This window comes from Neovison vison, chromosome 9, assembly GCF_020171115.1.
Source record: "Neovison vison isolate M4711 chromosome 9, ASM_NN_V1, whole genome shotgun sequence".
Taxonomy (NCBI): domain Eukaryota; kingdom Metazoa; phylum Chordata; class Mammalia; order Carnivora; family Mustelidae; genus Neogale; species Neogale vison.
The window spans coordinates 77,393,563-77,408,197 of NC_058099.1; the positions used below are offsets into that span (position 1 = coordinate 77,393,563).

The 14,635-nt window shown below is 40.4% G+C and overlaps 1 protein-coding gene across 2 annotated transcripts in view; it reads left to right on the top strand.

Moving 5' to 3' along the window:
• Positions 1 to 1,368: 1,368 nt before the first annotated feature.
• The window catches only part of UBQLN1 (ubiquilin 1), a 53,179-nt gene continuing 39,912 nt past the window's right edge, over positions 1,369 to 14,635 (top strand). For both annotated transcript variants that reach the window (XM_044265811.1, XM_044265812.1), the window contains exon 1: positions 1,369 to 1,782. In XM_044265811.1, the coding sequence (XP_044121746.1) occupies positions 1,603 to 1,782 (180 nt within the window). In that variant the 5' untranslated portion in view covers positions 1,369 to 1,602. The remainder of the gene's footprint in view (positions 1,783 to 14,635) is intronic.

Here is a 14,635-nt window from a genome sequence, read left to right on the forward strand (position 1 = left end):
AATCTCGTCACTTTATTGAGCAATGCTGCCACAAATCTCGTTGATGTCAAATGATGTCTATATTGCAATTTATTCTTTCATAACTCTTACACCCAGATTTCAAAGGGGTTCTGCTAAAAAGTAGTCTTCATGGGACAATGTTTTTTGCCAGAACAGGGCTGGATTGTTTAAAAACAGAAATAGACTGTGTCTTTGCATATTTGGGTCACAGTGGGCTGTCACAGTTCCCATTTGCGCAATACTGATTAATAAAGTTAATGTCCTAGGTTCTCTATTCCTTGCAAGTCATCTTTAAAGGCACATGATGACGTCATTTCAAATTCAGGACTGTCAGGGGAAAAATAATCAACTTTTTTCTTATTTGTGCCCATACTTTACTGAAAACGACTTTTGAACAGCTAACTGCCTTTAATGACACCTGAAGTCTGAACTGCGGCAGTAACCTGATAATCGATAGACGATAAAATGAACACCTCGGCTACATTAAACGGCCCAGGTTGGGGGGCAGTTCTTTTTCACCCTGTTTCTGTCCCACATGTTTTAATGGATAGTGTTCAGAGAATTCGGGACGCCTGCGCAGGGCTGTCAGAGAGGGAGGAGAAGCTATTGTCAACAGAGGTGGCCTGATCGCCAGACCAGACCGTGCTGACCCGAGGGCGGGACGCTATGGCCGTGGAGCAATGACTCCGTGGGATTGCGCAGGGTGTCTGTGGCCCATTTTTCCTTCGTTACGATGAAGATCGTTCCTCCATTAACTTAGCTTCCAACTCCCGTGCACCGGACCATAGGCTCAACCACTTAAAATCCTACAAGTAGGCAAACGGAAGGATGTTAAAGCCACAGCACAGCTCGCAAGCATTTTAACTCCCCTGCCGTCGGGGTACGGGGCGCTCGCAAAGGCGACGCGAGCGTGAGGGCGCGGAGGGGCAGGGCAAGGCCACCACGGGGTCTGCACGGGGCGGGGGACGCGACCTGGACCACCAGCGCGCAGGCGCATGGGTGGCTGCAGCGCGCAGTGGTCGAGCCCCCTTTCTAGTAATTTCGCTAGTCGTGAGGTCATCATAGCGCGCCGTCACAGCACCTCCCAGAACCCCCTAATTTATTTTTTTCGCGAAGGGGATGAAATGAACTGAACTGATCTCTCCCGCCCCATTTTGCTTTTAGTCCTCCACTCCGGCTGCGCCCACCCTCTGAACAATGGAGCGGGAGAAGGAAAGAAAAGCGGCGGGAGGTGGCCGCGGGGCCGGCCGGGCATGACTCGGCGACGCCGCCAGCCGAGTTACCCGGCGTGCCCTGCGCGGCGCCGGCCGAGGGACGTGGGGGGAGGGGCGGGGAGGAGGAAGAGCGGCGGCGGCTGCGGATGTCGCTGCGACCGAGCGGCGTCTGAACACACGGCGGCTGCCGAGCGCCCGAGCCCGGCCTGCGCCGGAGCCCACACCGAGCTCCGCCGCTCCTCGCCTGCCAGGGCGGCCTTGCACCCGTTGTCGCTGAGGCGGCGTGCCGCGCATTCTCCGCTGCCCGGGCCGGCCGGCTCTGCCGTCTGCTGGCTCCCCCTCGCTCGCCCGCTCCCTCCTGCGCGCCTGAGTCACCGCCGCCGCCGCCATGGCCGAGAGTGGTGAAAGCGGCGGCCCTCCGAGCTCCCAGGACAGCGCCGCCGCGGCCGAAGGTGCCGGCGCCCCCGCGGCCGCTGCCTCGGCGGAGCCCAAGATCATGAAAGTCACCGTGAAGACCCCGAAGGAGAAGGAGGAGTTCGCTGTGCCGGAGAATAGCTCCGTCCAGCAGGTGAGGGCCGCCCTGGCCTCGGGCCCGGGGTGGGGGTGGCGGCAGGACCTCCGCCGGCAGCAGGACCTCCGTCCGTGGAAGGAGGGACGGTTTTGGAAGGGCCTGGGAGGGGATCGTCCCCCGAGGTGCCCTCGGCCCCTCTCGCGGGTTGCTTCTCGCATTAGATCACACCCAAGTTCCTGGGTGTGCTCCTTGGGACACCGCAGAGGCTTGTGGCGGGGCCCCGCGGCCTGTTTGTGGGACGCGCCGACGCCGCTTCCCTCCGCGCCCTCCTCCTGCTCCCGCGTCCGCCGACCACCGGCCTCCTCCCCCAGCTCCCCGCCCCCCCGCCGCCTCCCTCCGGCTGCTCACAAAGGAAAGGGACCACCGCGGCTCTCCCAGCGGGGTGGAGGCTGGGCTGGGGCGAGGGTTCGCTTTAGCCTCATCCGTGGTTTTGTCTCATGAATTTAAAAAAAAAGGGGGGGGGTTGCTCATTGTTTCTACCTGCTTGCAGGTTAAGGTAGATTTGGGGGCGAGGAGCACGTGTACATTTAGTTTTGCGTTTTGATGGCTGAAATTTATCCTACCTTGCAGTCTTCAAGAAAAAACCAACCCTGACGTAGAAATTGTTTTCAGGCGCGTCTTAATAGTACTAGGCTTAAGGAGGAAAGGTGGATGACGACTTTCATTGATGACTTGCTGTTTTCTTTTTCGTATATTTATCTCTCATCTCTGAGGTGCCAGTCATTGGGAAGGTTTTTGTTTGATTTTAGAGGGATGGTAGCCACGTTTTGCAGATACTAGCGATTGCAGTCGAATAAAAGAACAAAATTAGAGTTAATGGAGAATATTACCAAATAATGTACTACTTAAAAGCTGTTGAGGTATACAGACTTGGCTGTTAAGAATCTTGAAGAATTCAACAAATTTGCTTTAGCTTATTGTTGAATGTACATCCCAGGATATTTTTTCATAATTGTTGAATTGATCTCTGACGATCTAAAATAATGCGAAGTCTGTGAGGAAACAATTCCTGAGAGGTACATGTAAGTTTGAACAGGAATAGTAAATGGAGTATTGGTTTATATAGTTCAGTTTTGAAAGGTGGTGTGTTTTGTGAAGCAGTAAATTGAGTGTACCATCACGGGAGAAACTTTTACCACCTTCCGAATCACATTTTGGGGGGGGTGTTCTCAATTGTATAATAATTTCCTTTAACATCTTTGTTTCCCAACATACAGGAAGGTTGAAAGAGTGGTACAGTGAATATTCACATGTGCATCACCTGCAATTGACATTTTGCTGTATTTACTCTGTCACGCAACTAATCACATATTAGTTCCCTTTTTTGGGAGGCATTTCAGAGTGAGTTGCAAATACCACCATTAAATGTTTTTCACAAATACATGCGCCTGTATGATCCAAAGCTTTATCAAGTTGCAGAACTTTATAGTTGACTGGAAAGTTCTCTTTTGACCTTTCCCAGTTGATTTAGTCCCACTCCCCTCCATCCACCACTGACTTCTTGTTTTTCACTGTTAGTCTGTTCTGGAACTTCATATAAATGAGAGGAGAGTATGTACTCTTTTGGGAAAGGGTTTTCCACTCAGAGTAATGTTTTTGAGGTTCATTCTTGTGTATACCAGTAATTTCTTCTTGCTGTGGTTCCCACTGTATGAATATGCCATAGATAATGTATTCCTGTTGAGGACCACCTGGGCTTCTTGCACTTGGTTGCTGTGAACACTGTTGTACACATTTTTGTTGGACAGATGTGTTTCTCCTATTAAATACTTGGAAGTGGAATGACTGGGTGATAGGATAGCTATAGGCTTAGTTCTATAAAAAACTGTGTTTTAAAAAAGAATTCTAACGTCTTAAAGTTCCACCTAGTGCATGGGAGTTCCTGTTGCTCCACATCCCTGCTAGCATTTGATAGTGTCAGTCTTTTTTTCATTTTAGCTCTTCTAGTATATGTGTAGCAATACTAACTTTTAAGCCTGTGGGTCTTCTTTCTAGGATTCAGGTCTCTACTTTCCTACCTGCTTTTCAGCACTTTATTGTAAAAAATTAGGGAGAAAGAGTAAATATTTTATAAGTAGAAAAATTCATTTAAGTCATTTTAAGATGTTCTGTCTGTGAGGGTTGGTTTGTTTTTGCTTTTTGTGATGGTGGCCTTAGAGGTTTAAAGTCTGTGGAAGTTTTAATCTTACTCTTTTGTAACCAAAGTAAATTTGTTAAATTAAAGCTTTTCTAAAGCAACTTACTCTAATGGCAGTTGAATTTTTATTCTGAAAAATGCTTTCTGTTGAAGCAGAAAACATGATTAAAAAAAAAAGAAAAAAGAAAAGAAAACACGTAACACAGCACCAAGAACCTGAAGACACGTTGAACTCTCTGTGGGGTCTGTTAAGGGAAACACATACAGGAAAAATATGAGTGTATGAAAAGCAGTTGGCAGATGATTTGTAAATTTGACTTGAAGCACAAGAAATTATATCATTTTGTAACTTAAATTTTAATTAAATGGTTTGATTTAAACTATTTGTTACAGAGTAAAATCTGTCATTAAAATATATTTAATGACATTAAGATTCCATGTTCAGTAAAAATGCTGAGTAAAAAATTGGGAAATATTTGGTCCTGAAAATTTTTATCTAATTTTAAGATGAAGAGGGTATGGTAGGCAAAAGACTTAGAGAAGGAGAATACTGAAGGCTTAGACATTTTATAAGCAAATTCCATATTCTACAGTTAAGAACCTCTTTCAGTATGGGTTTCTGTATAATGTAAATTCTGTTAGTACATTATACTGAAATAATATTTATATGAATGTTCTAATAATTGATTGGATGAAATTATATTAAGCTTTTTGGGTCATTTATAAAATACATTGTAAGGTGGTAACTAATTTCTTATTTTATCCTCGGCTTCTGTTTGAGTGTATATAACTAATAGGCAGAAACAGGATACCTTAATACAGTTGGTATTTAGTGTTGCTTATTTGGAGTTGATAATAACAACACTTTGAAGTTAAAGTGAAATTTATTTGATTGAGCAGTCACTTGAGTAATGTTTAAATTTCTAGTTAAGGGTGGTTAGAATATAAACTTAACTGTGTGTGTTTCAAGGTGATTTTGTAAATAGGGTTTTTCATAATATAAGTAAGTAGATAAAAAAAAAACCCAGATAAGTTGTGTGTATTGGCACAGAGTCCCTGTGTAGGAGACCTTTTTTCCCCCTATTATTCATTATCTACTATGGGAAACAGTTTGAGACTTCCAAGTGTCAACAAGAGAGATGAAGTCCAAAATGGGATCGGGGTGGGGGTGTAGCGTGTGTCGGCCGTTCATTAAAATTAGTGCAGAGAATAGAAGGGAGCTTCCAGGTAACATCTAACTAGCTTGTTCTGGGATTTTATAGCTCTGTTGGTTAGAGTGTAAGATTTGAAATACAGTTACCTGAAATATTCAGGCAACATACATTCTAATTTCAGAAAATGTTTTCATTGCTTGAAACTTTTAGAAAAGTATTAACATACTTACACATAACAAATACTGTATTGCATAGATTTGAGCCTTTTCTTGCTAAGGAAATTGCTGTGTGTCATGATCAGTACCACCAACACCATTTAACTTTCTACTTTATGATGGATCTAAAATGCACTGTCCACTTTGGTACTACCAGCCACAGCTGATTGTCAAATACTTAAAATGTGGTTGGATTGATTTGAAATGTGCTGAAAGTGTAAAATACGGATTTTGAAAACCTGTGATTATGTTCTTTCACTTAGTGTAATGTTTTCAGGGCTCATCTGTGTTGTTGTAGCATGGATCAGCTCTTTTTATTGCTGAATAATATCCCATTGAATGGATATATTTCTCATTTTATTTCTCCATTCATCAGCCAGTGGGTTGTTAATCATTTGGGTTGTTTCATTTTGACCAGTCTGAATAATGTCTCTGTGAATAACTCAAATTTTCATGTGGACATATGCTTTTGTATTTCTTTGTACCTATGAGTGGAAATGCTGGGTCATGTGGTGACTCTATGTTTAACTTTTTGAGGAACTGCCAAACTATTTTCCAAAGTGACGGCACCATTTTAAATTCCCACCAGCAGTGCATGAGGAGGATTCCAATTACTCCACATTCCCCGGAACACTTGTTATTGTCTGTCTTTGATTATTGCCATCCTAGTTATTGCGAAGTGCATCTCATGGTGATTACATGACTCAGTGTGGCTTTTTTTTGGGGGGGGGGAGTCCCCAAACCCCTTCAAGGAGGACCATGAGATCAAAACTATTTTCACAATAATTCCATTGTGTTTTTCTAGTTCTCTCAAAAATCAGCAGCATGTGAAAATGTGAGATACCATGACAGATTTGAAAATCCAGTTCTCTTCCATTAGACTAAAGTGATGTGCAAAAATTTAAAACAGTGCTACTCTTCACACTGGGGAAATATAGTTACTTTTCATAAGAATGTTACTTATATTAACATGTAATGAGTTTATTGTTATTTTTAAATGCTTGTTTTTAAAGATGCCTCAGTTTTAATTTTTAATATAGCAAAAACGTCAGTAGATACACATTCATAAACAAAAACTGGGGTTTCAAATTTCTAAGAGTGGTGTCCTGAGACTAAAAATTGCTCTGAGTATTTATTAAGTAGGTACTTTTAAGATTTAGGTTTGACTCCACTAAGTTGCCATTGTCTCTTGCTTGGAAACTATAGGAGCTTGCTGGTGAGTCTCCCCACCTCACTGCTTCCCCCCCAACATTCATTCCTACTCTCCAAAGAATGTTAATCAGATCATATTATCCTTAAAACTAATAGCTCCCCACTGATCTTAGACTTACATACTTTGCTTTGAGGCCCTGTGTGCTTACAGTGCCTTCCTACCTCTCTCTCCATTCTGATGTGTTCTTTCCTGCGTGGTCACTTAACTCTTGCCATATTGACTTTTTAGTTCCCTGACCTGTTGTTACAGTTTTTTTCCTGCCTCAGGACTTCTTTGCCATTTTTTCTTGCTACCTGGACTGCACGTTCCTTCCTGTACCTTAAATCTCGGGGCAAAGGTCCCTTTCTCAGAGAAGTATCCCTGATTGTCTAGACTAGATTGGGATTCCCTGTTGTATTTTCTTATAGCACTCTGTTTTTCGGTTATAATTCATCACAATTTAAATTCATTATTTGTTTATTTGATTGATGCTTATTTCTTCTGCTAAAGATGATCTTTGTTCATCATTGTGTTACCAAAGCATAGCACATAGTTTGGGTTCAGTAAATATTTGTTTACAGGTGAATCTAGACCATTATGCACAATAATATGTATTTAATAAAAACTGCCAGTTATTCAGATGACTGTTAAATGACTATCCATTTTTTCAGAGATGGTTCACAACTAGTATAATCTTATTTTTTTACGTATTTTTTAAAGATTTTATTTATTTAAGAGAGAAAGTACATGTGTGAGTGAGGGGTAGGGAAGGGGGGACAGTCTGAAGCAGACTCCATGCCGAGTGCAGAGCCTGTCTCAGGGCTGGATCTCAGGATCTGACGTGTGATCAGCAGTGGGGTGCTTAACAGACTGAGCCCACCCAGGCACCCAGACAGCTAATGAAATGCATAGGAAAGAAGTAAGTACAGTCAGTGGTGTGTTGGTAAATGTTTATCAACCTCTTCTTCAGAAAAAATAGCACTGATTTGTAGTGTTTGGTGATTTTCATGGTGTACTCTTACCATGGCAGATATTAAGCTACCAATATTAAACTGGCTTACAAAATTCCTGAAAATTTAGCAGTCTTAGCTAACCGGAGTCATTGATTACAGTGCCTTAGTGTGGGGGTCAGCCAATGATAGTGGACCAAATCCACCATGTCCATTCACTTACTTGATTATCTGTGACTGCTTTCAAGAATGACCATATATGCTGGGGGGTGAGGGGTTGAGAGAAGGGGGGTGGGGTTATGGACATTGGGGAGGGTATGTGCTTTGGTGAGTGCTGTGAAGTGTGTAAACCTGGCGATTCACTGACCTGTACCCCTGGGGATAAAAATATGTTTATAAAAAATTAAAAATTAAAAAAAAAGAATGACCATATGGCCCACAGAACTGAAAATATTTATTCTTTAGCCCTTTTCAGAAAGTTTGCTGACTTCTGCCTTAGGCGTTAGAGCTAACTGTTCTAGATCTTGTCACATGGGTGCTCAAAACTTTTCTCCCTGGAAAATTTTACCATGGCTTAAATACAGTGCTACATAATAGAAATTTAATGCAAGCCTTATGTAATTTAAATTTTTCATATTCACTTAAAAGTGGAAATTTTTAATTTTAAGATACACATAAAATTTACCGTCTTAACCATTCTTAAGTGTACAGTTCAGTGGCATTGGATACATTTTGCATTGTTGTGCAACCATTACCCTCAGCCATCTCTAGAATTCTTTTCATCTTGCAAAGCTGAGATACTGTAACTATTCACAATAACCCCATTCCCCTCCCACCAGCCCCTACAAGCATTCTACTTTCCTTCTCTGAATTTGACTACCCAGGTATCGCATAAAAGTGGAATAAGTATTTGTTCCCTTTATGACTGATTTCAGTTAATGTCCTCAGGTTTCATCCATGTTGTAGCAGATGTCAGAATTTCCTTCTTTTTTAAGGGTGAATGCTGTTCTGTTGCACATATTTGCTGTTTTGTTTATCCATTCATCAGGTGATGGACACTGCATTGTTTACCTTTTGGGTATTGTAATTTTAATAATATGTTTTATTTAACCCAGTATGTCCTGAATGTCGTTTCAACATGTAAGTAGGCATAAAAAGGTGAGATACATTTCCTTTTTTTTTTTTTTTTTTTAAATTCTGTGTCTTCAAGATCTGAAGTATATTTTATGATTCTAACACATCTCAATTTGGACTAACGTTGTGTGTGACTACAGACTTAGCACCTAATAGAGTCTTCATGTCTTGCTCCTTACTTACCTTTCCTCTATTATTCACTGCATTTCAGCCATTCGTATGTCTTGTTTCCCCCAGATACCACTCACTGGTTCTTTTCCTCTCTGGGCCTTTGCCAGTGCTGCTAATGACAGTAATAGAATAGCTATTATTTATTCTAGACTTACCAAGGTGTAATACATTATTATTTTTTTTTAAGTTTCACAGCTTTATGATGAAAGTATGATTAACCCTTTTTTTAAAATGAAGAAACAAGGACACCCGGGTGGCTCAGTCAGTTAAGCAGCCGACTCTTGGTTTCAGCTCAGGTCCTGATCTCAGGCTCATGAGATCAGGCCCTGCATTGGGGTCTGTGCTTAGTGTGGAATCTGCTTAAGATACTCTCTCCCTCTCCTGTCCCTCCACCCTGCTCTGTCGGTCTCTCTCAAAGAAATAAATCTTTAAAAATAAGAAAATAAATAAAAATAAGAAACAGATTCAGGTTAATAACATGATCAAATTCAGATATCTGTTAAATAGTAGAGCCTAGGTTCAGATCCAGTGACTAGCTTTGGACCCCACACCTAACCACTATTCCAGGCTGCCTGACTTTTCTCTGGCTGAGTTTTTCTGTCTTAAAGCTCATTTGTTTGTTTTTATTTAAATTCCAGTTAAGCTATAGTGTAATGTTAATTAGGTATACAGTTTAGTGATTCAAGTTTATTTAAATGTTAATTAAAAAATGTTAGCAGTTTGGGACACCTGGGTGGCTCAGTTGGTTAAGCGGCTGCCTTCAGCTCAGGTCATGATCCCAGTGTTCTGGGATCGAGTCCCACATCGGGCTCCTTGCTCGGCAGGGAGCCTGCTTCTCTCTCTCTTCCTGCCACTTTGTCTGCATGTCCTCGCGTGCTCTCTCTCTCTCTCTCTGACAAATAAATAAATAAAATCTTAAAAAAAAAAGAGTCAGACATTTAAAAAAAAAATGTTAACAGTTTGATTGGACTCACCAGTCTAAGTGAGTTCAACAATTCTAATTTGTGATACCATTTTGTGATTATATGTACTTTATCTTTCCCATCCCATACTGAATTTGCAAGGGTAGGGGCTGTTTTGCTTACCCCTCAGTCCCATGGTGCTTGGCACCTGTTGTGTAATGCAAGTATTATTAAGTGAGCAGATGGTGTTTTAAAGATTTATTTGTAATATCTTTTCCTTATTTGGGGGATACTTTTAACAGTGATTTACTTAGAAAAATGTGATGTTTGTTTTTAGTTTACTTGTCTAATGGCATTATTTCTGTTGTTTTTCTGTGCAGCTTCCACTGTTTAAAAAAAAGAAAATCTCATTAAATTAGGATTGGAATTTTTTTTAGAGACTAAAGTTGTTATCTTCTGTAAATCTGCTGTTTGATGCAAAAATTTTTGAGTTAGTATACAAAACGTTCCACTCATTACAGGTATGATAAAAATTATATATGTGTGCCTGTACTTAATGCAAAGTATTTTCATTACCTCAGAAGGTATGAAATCTGGTCTTTACAGGTAAACTTATGCCATCATGAGCTAGTTTGATTTCTTACTGATGTAACATAGACTGCTTGGTTTATTTATTACTGGTTAAGGAGCTGCTGTTACAGATTTCTGCGGTTAGACTTGGGTATAATGATTTTTGGTAAAAATTTTTTATAGCCTTTAAGACTCTTCTGGCGGTTCTGTTCAGAAAAGTATTTATATACCCATATGTAACTTTCTGTTTATTCATGTTTAGCAGATGGATCATTACTCTGCACTTTGCTTACTGTCCTTTCACCTGTTGGTGGTCTTTTGTATTGGCATATTTGGAACTAACTTATTCCACTATTATTTATTTATTATTTGTAAAAGTCTTGGTAGGATTTTGAGAAAGGTGAAGTGTGTGTTGGCATATTAATTTAAGTATATTGAAATGTGATCTGCATTTTGGAGAGAACATGAACATTGGAATTGGAGAGATCTTTGAGCAAGGTGCTTTACTCCTTTGAGCCTCACTGGCAGCATTTTTAACTTGTGATATAATACTTGTACTTGATTCACTAGATTGTATGGAGGATCTCGTGAGATAATATGTATAAAGTTTCTGGCTCAGCGTTTATTTGCTGTACTTGTATTGGTTTCTTCCCTCCCACATCCTTTTATTTGCCAGTGAATTGAGTCTTAATTTTTTGCAGCAGAAGGAAGCTTAAATAGTGTCCTAGCATGTGAATAGATAAACATTTATTTTTCTGTTCTTTGTCATGTTTAGATCATAGAAACTTTTTAAAATAGTATATTTTATGGCAAATGCACTATAACGTTTATGGCTGAGTGTTCAATTTTATATTTATAAGAAGGTGCCCTTTTCCTGTATAGCTGCTCCTGTCTCTAGTTTAGTCTCATACTAAATATCTTTGTGTTAGATTTATGCAGTGTTTTTTTTTATGAGAATACTAATTAAGGTCACTTGGACATCACTATTTGGAGAGTGATAACTGGATGAACTATAACAGAGGATGATTTATTGAGTATGGATTTGTTTGAAGAGATTAGCAATATTGAGTGAGGAACTGATTAAAAGACTTGTGACTTAAAATACTAAAATAGCAAATGTTAGCATGTAGTATATTATTCAGACAACTACTTAGAAAATTCTTGCTAAATGCTATTCATATGTGGTTCTGCAAGGAATACAATTAGTATGTGTCTTTTAACATTCAGAGCTTTTGTTTTAAAAGGTTGCAAGGGTGCCTGGGTGGCTCATTGGGTTAAGCCTCTGCCTTTAGCTCAGGTCATGATCTCACAGTCCTGGGATTGAGCCCCACATTGGACTCTGCTCAGCAGGGAGCCTGCTTCCCTGCCCTCCCCCCCCCCCCGCCTCTCTGCCTACTTGTGATCCCTCTCACTCTATCAAATAAATAAATAAAATCTTTAAAAGATTGCAAATTTTTTTTTTTTTCTGAAGATACTTAATAGGAGCAGAGAAGCTAAAAGCAAGTTTGGATTGTGGGATAGTTGTAAAGGATGACAGTATTTCTTTTTTTTTTTTTTTTAAAGATTTTTTATTTATTTATTTGACAGAGCGAGATCACAAGCAGGCAGAGAGGCAGGCAGAGAGAGAGGAGGAAGCAGGCTCCCTGCTGAGCAGAGAGCCCGATGTGGGCCTTGATCCCAGGACCCTGAGATCATGACCTGAGCCGAAGGCAGCGGCTTAACCACTGAGCCACCCAGGCGCCCGGATGACAGTATTTCTGCAGTTGGTTAAACGACTGCCTCCGGCTCAGGGCGTGATCCTGGAGTCCCGGGATCGAGTCCCACATCAGGCTCCCAGCTCCATGGGGAGTCTGCTTCTCCCTCTGACCTTCTCCTCGCTCATGCTCTCTCTCACTGTCTCCCTCTCTCAAATAAATAAAATAAAATCTTAAAAAAAAAAAAAAGTCAGATTAACTTAATTGTATTTATTTTATTATTTTTTTAGGTTAACTTTATTTTATAAAAGTGGTTATAATTCAGAGTTTATCTTCACATAATTAGGGTAGAATATTTGAGTGTTTGCATGAGTGTGAGTATTCTGCCACTTTACATACCTCTTTAAATTCTTGCATCAGCCCTGCAGATTAAATATTACCTTCATTTTACTGATGAGGGAACCTAGGATCAGAGAGCCTTAGGTAACAACCTCAAGGTTTGAAAGTGGCAAAACCAAGATTTGAACTCTGGTCTAAATGTTTCAAGAACATTCTTTTTTTTTTTTTTTCTTCTTACCACTTGGTTCCCTCTTCATCCCACCTGCATGTGTGTCTCTTTCTTCCCCCAGTCAGTCAAGAACAGGAAGTAAGTGAAGTGGACCCTGAACAGCAGAGATTGGTATCATAAAATCTGATATACTTCATCACACGTTTTCATGTCGGGAGAGCATTTCAGATTATCTCAGCATTCTATTTTATATGGTTTTCTAATTCTTTTTTTTTTTTTTTTAAGATTTTATTTATTTATTTGACAGATGGAGATCACAAGTAGGCAGAGAGAGGAGGAAGCAGGCTCCCCACTGACCAGAGAGCCCGATGCGGGGCTCGATCCCAGGACCCTGAGATTATGACCTGAGCAGAAGGCAGAGGCTTTAACCCCCTGAGCCACCCAGGCGCCCCTGGTTTTCTAATTCTTGATTACTTATTTGCCTCTTCCTCCTGATTAAAAACAGCAAATTTTGGGGGAAGGGGAGATACACTGTCAAAGTAAGAACTCAGTCTGGCAAAAAAGCAGATACAGGACACCCTGAGAGTCTGGAACAGTGTCACTGTATTGCAGGACAGCATTTGTTAGGAGTGCAACAGTGACGTCAGCCTTTTCAAAAAGTTACTTTACATTCAGTAGAATGGAAAATAATTTTGGTAATCATACAGGGTAAACATAAATTAGCTGGAGAATCCGTTAATGTGAAACACCTAACTTTGGATGATGTTGAGAGAAGTGGCTAGTGACAGTTGTTTTGTACATGCTGGTTTAATTTCAAATTATTTGAAGTATTTCAGAATTTTGACTCTTCTGGTTATTGGGGAAATGTCTACTACTTCTAAGTTTTCAACTGTTTGGCTCGTTGGTTATTACTGTAGGTTGTCAGTGCAAGAGCAGAGTAGGAAGCATATATTTATAGGAAACATGGATCCTTAGAGGCCCATTCTAGCAAATATTTTTCATTTTGAGTTAGTGGTGGCAACATGGGCCTCAGGACAAAAATAAGAGTATCTAGATGGTCTAGATACAAGTAAATTATAAAAATCTTTCCATTGTGGTTAAGATTCTTCCCTAGGTATATGGAAACACTTTATATAATTTGTTGCATAAGTTTTATGTTTCTTCAGAGAAATAGTATCTGTGGGCTGTAAAACCCCTGTGTAAAACTGCTTTGTAAAACCTCTTTGATAGTTTTCAAGGTTGCTGATTTCTTTTTTTTTTTTGTCTTGTCAACACTACTTAGCCTCTGATTTTCTCTTTTGTGTTCAGTAAAAGGGTAGTAAATAAAACAGACATAGAAGTAGAGTTCAGATGTTAGAAAATTTTGATATTTTGAAGCCACTAGTAGCTGAAACTCCTTCCATCTGCCTGAATAGTGCAGAATAGGAGTTTAAGGAAATCTGAAGTATGTAGAGTTTTGGTCCTTCTATAAAAACATAACATTGTTGGGTACTAAACAAGAAAAATATGCAGCCAAGAATATTTTATCCAGCTAGGCTGTCATTGAAAGTAGAAGGAGGGGCACCTGGGTAGCTCAGTCGTTAAGTGTCTGACTTCGACTTAGGTCATGATCCTGGGGTCCTGGGATCAAGCCCTGCATCAGACTCCCTGCTCAGCAGGAAGTCGCTTCTCCTTCTCCCACTCCCTCTACTTCTGTTCCCCCTCTCATTGTGTCTCTGTCAAATAAATAAAATCTTAAAAAAAAAAAAAAAAAGAAAATAGAAGGAGTGATAAAAAGCTTCCAGGACAAAGAGAAACTAAAAAAAAATTTGCAATAAACAAACCAGCCCTACAAGAAATATTGAAAGGGGTCCTCTAAGCAGAAAGAACCCAAAAGTAACATAGACCAGAAAGGAACAGAGACAATAGTCCCCTTACAGGCAATACAATGGCGCTAAATTTGTATCTTCCAATAGTTACCCTGAATGTAAATGGACCGAATGCCCCATCAAAAGACATAGGGTATCAGATTGGATGAAAAAATAAGACCCATCAGGATGCTGTCTGCAGGAGACTCATTTTAGACCCAAAGACACCTCCAGATTTAAAGTGAGGGGGTAGAAAACCATTTATCATGCTAATGGACATCAAAAGAAAGCTGGGGTGGCAATCCTTATATCAGACAAATTAGGTTTTAAACCAAAAGACTAATAAGAGATGAGGAAGGACAACATATCATAAAGG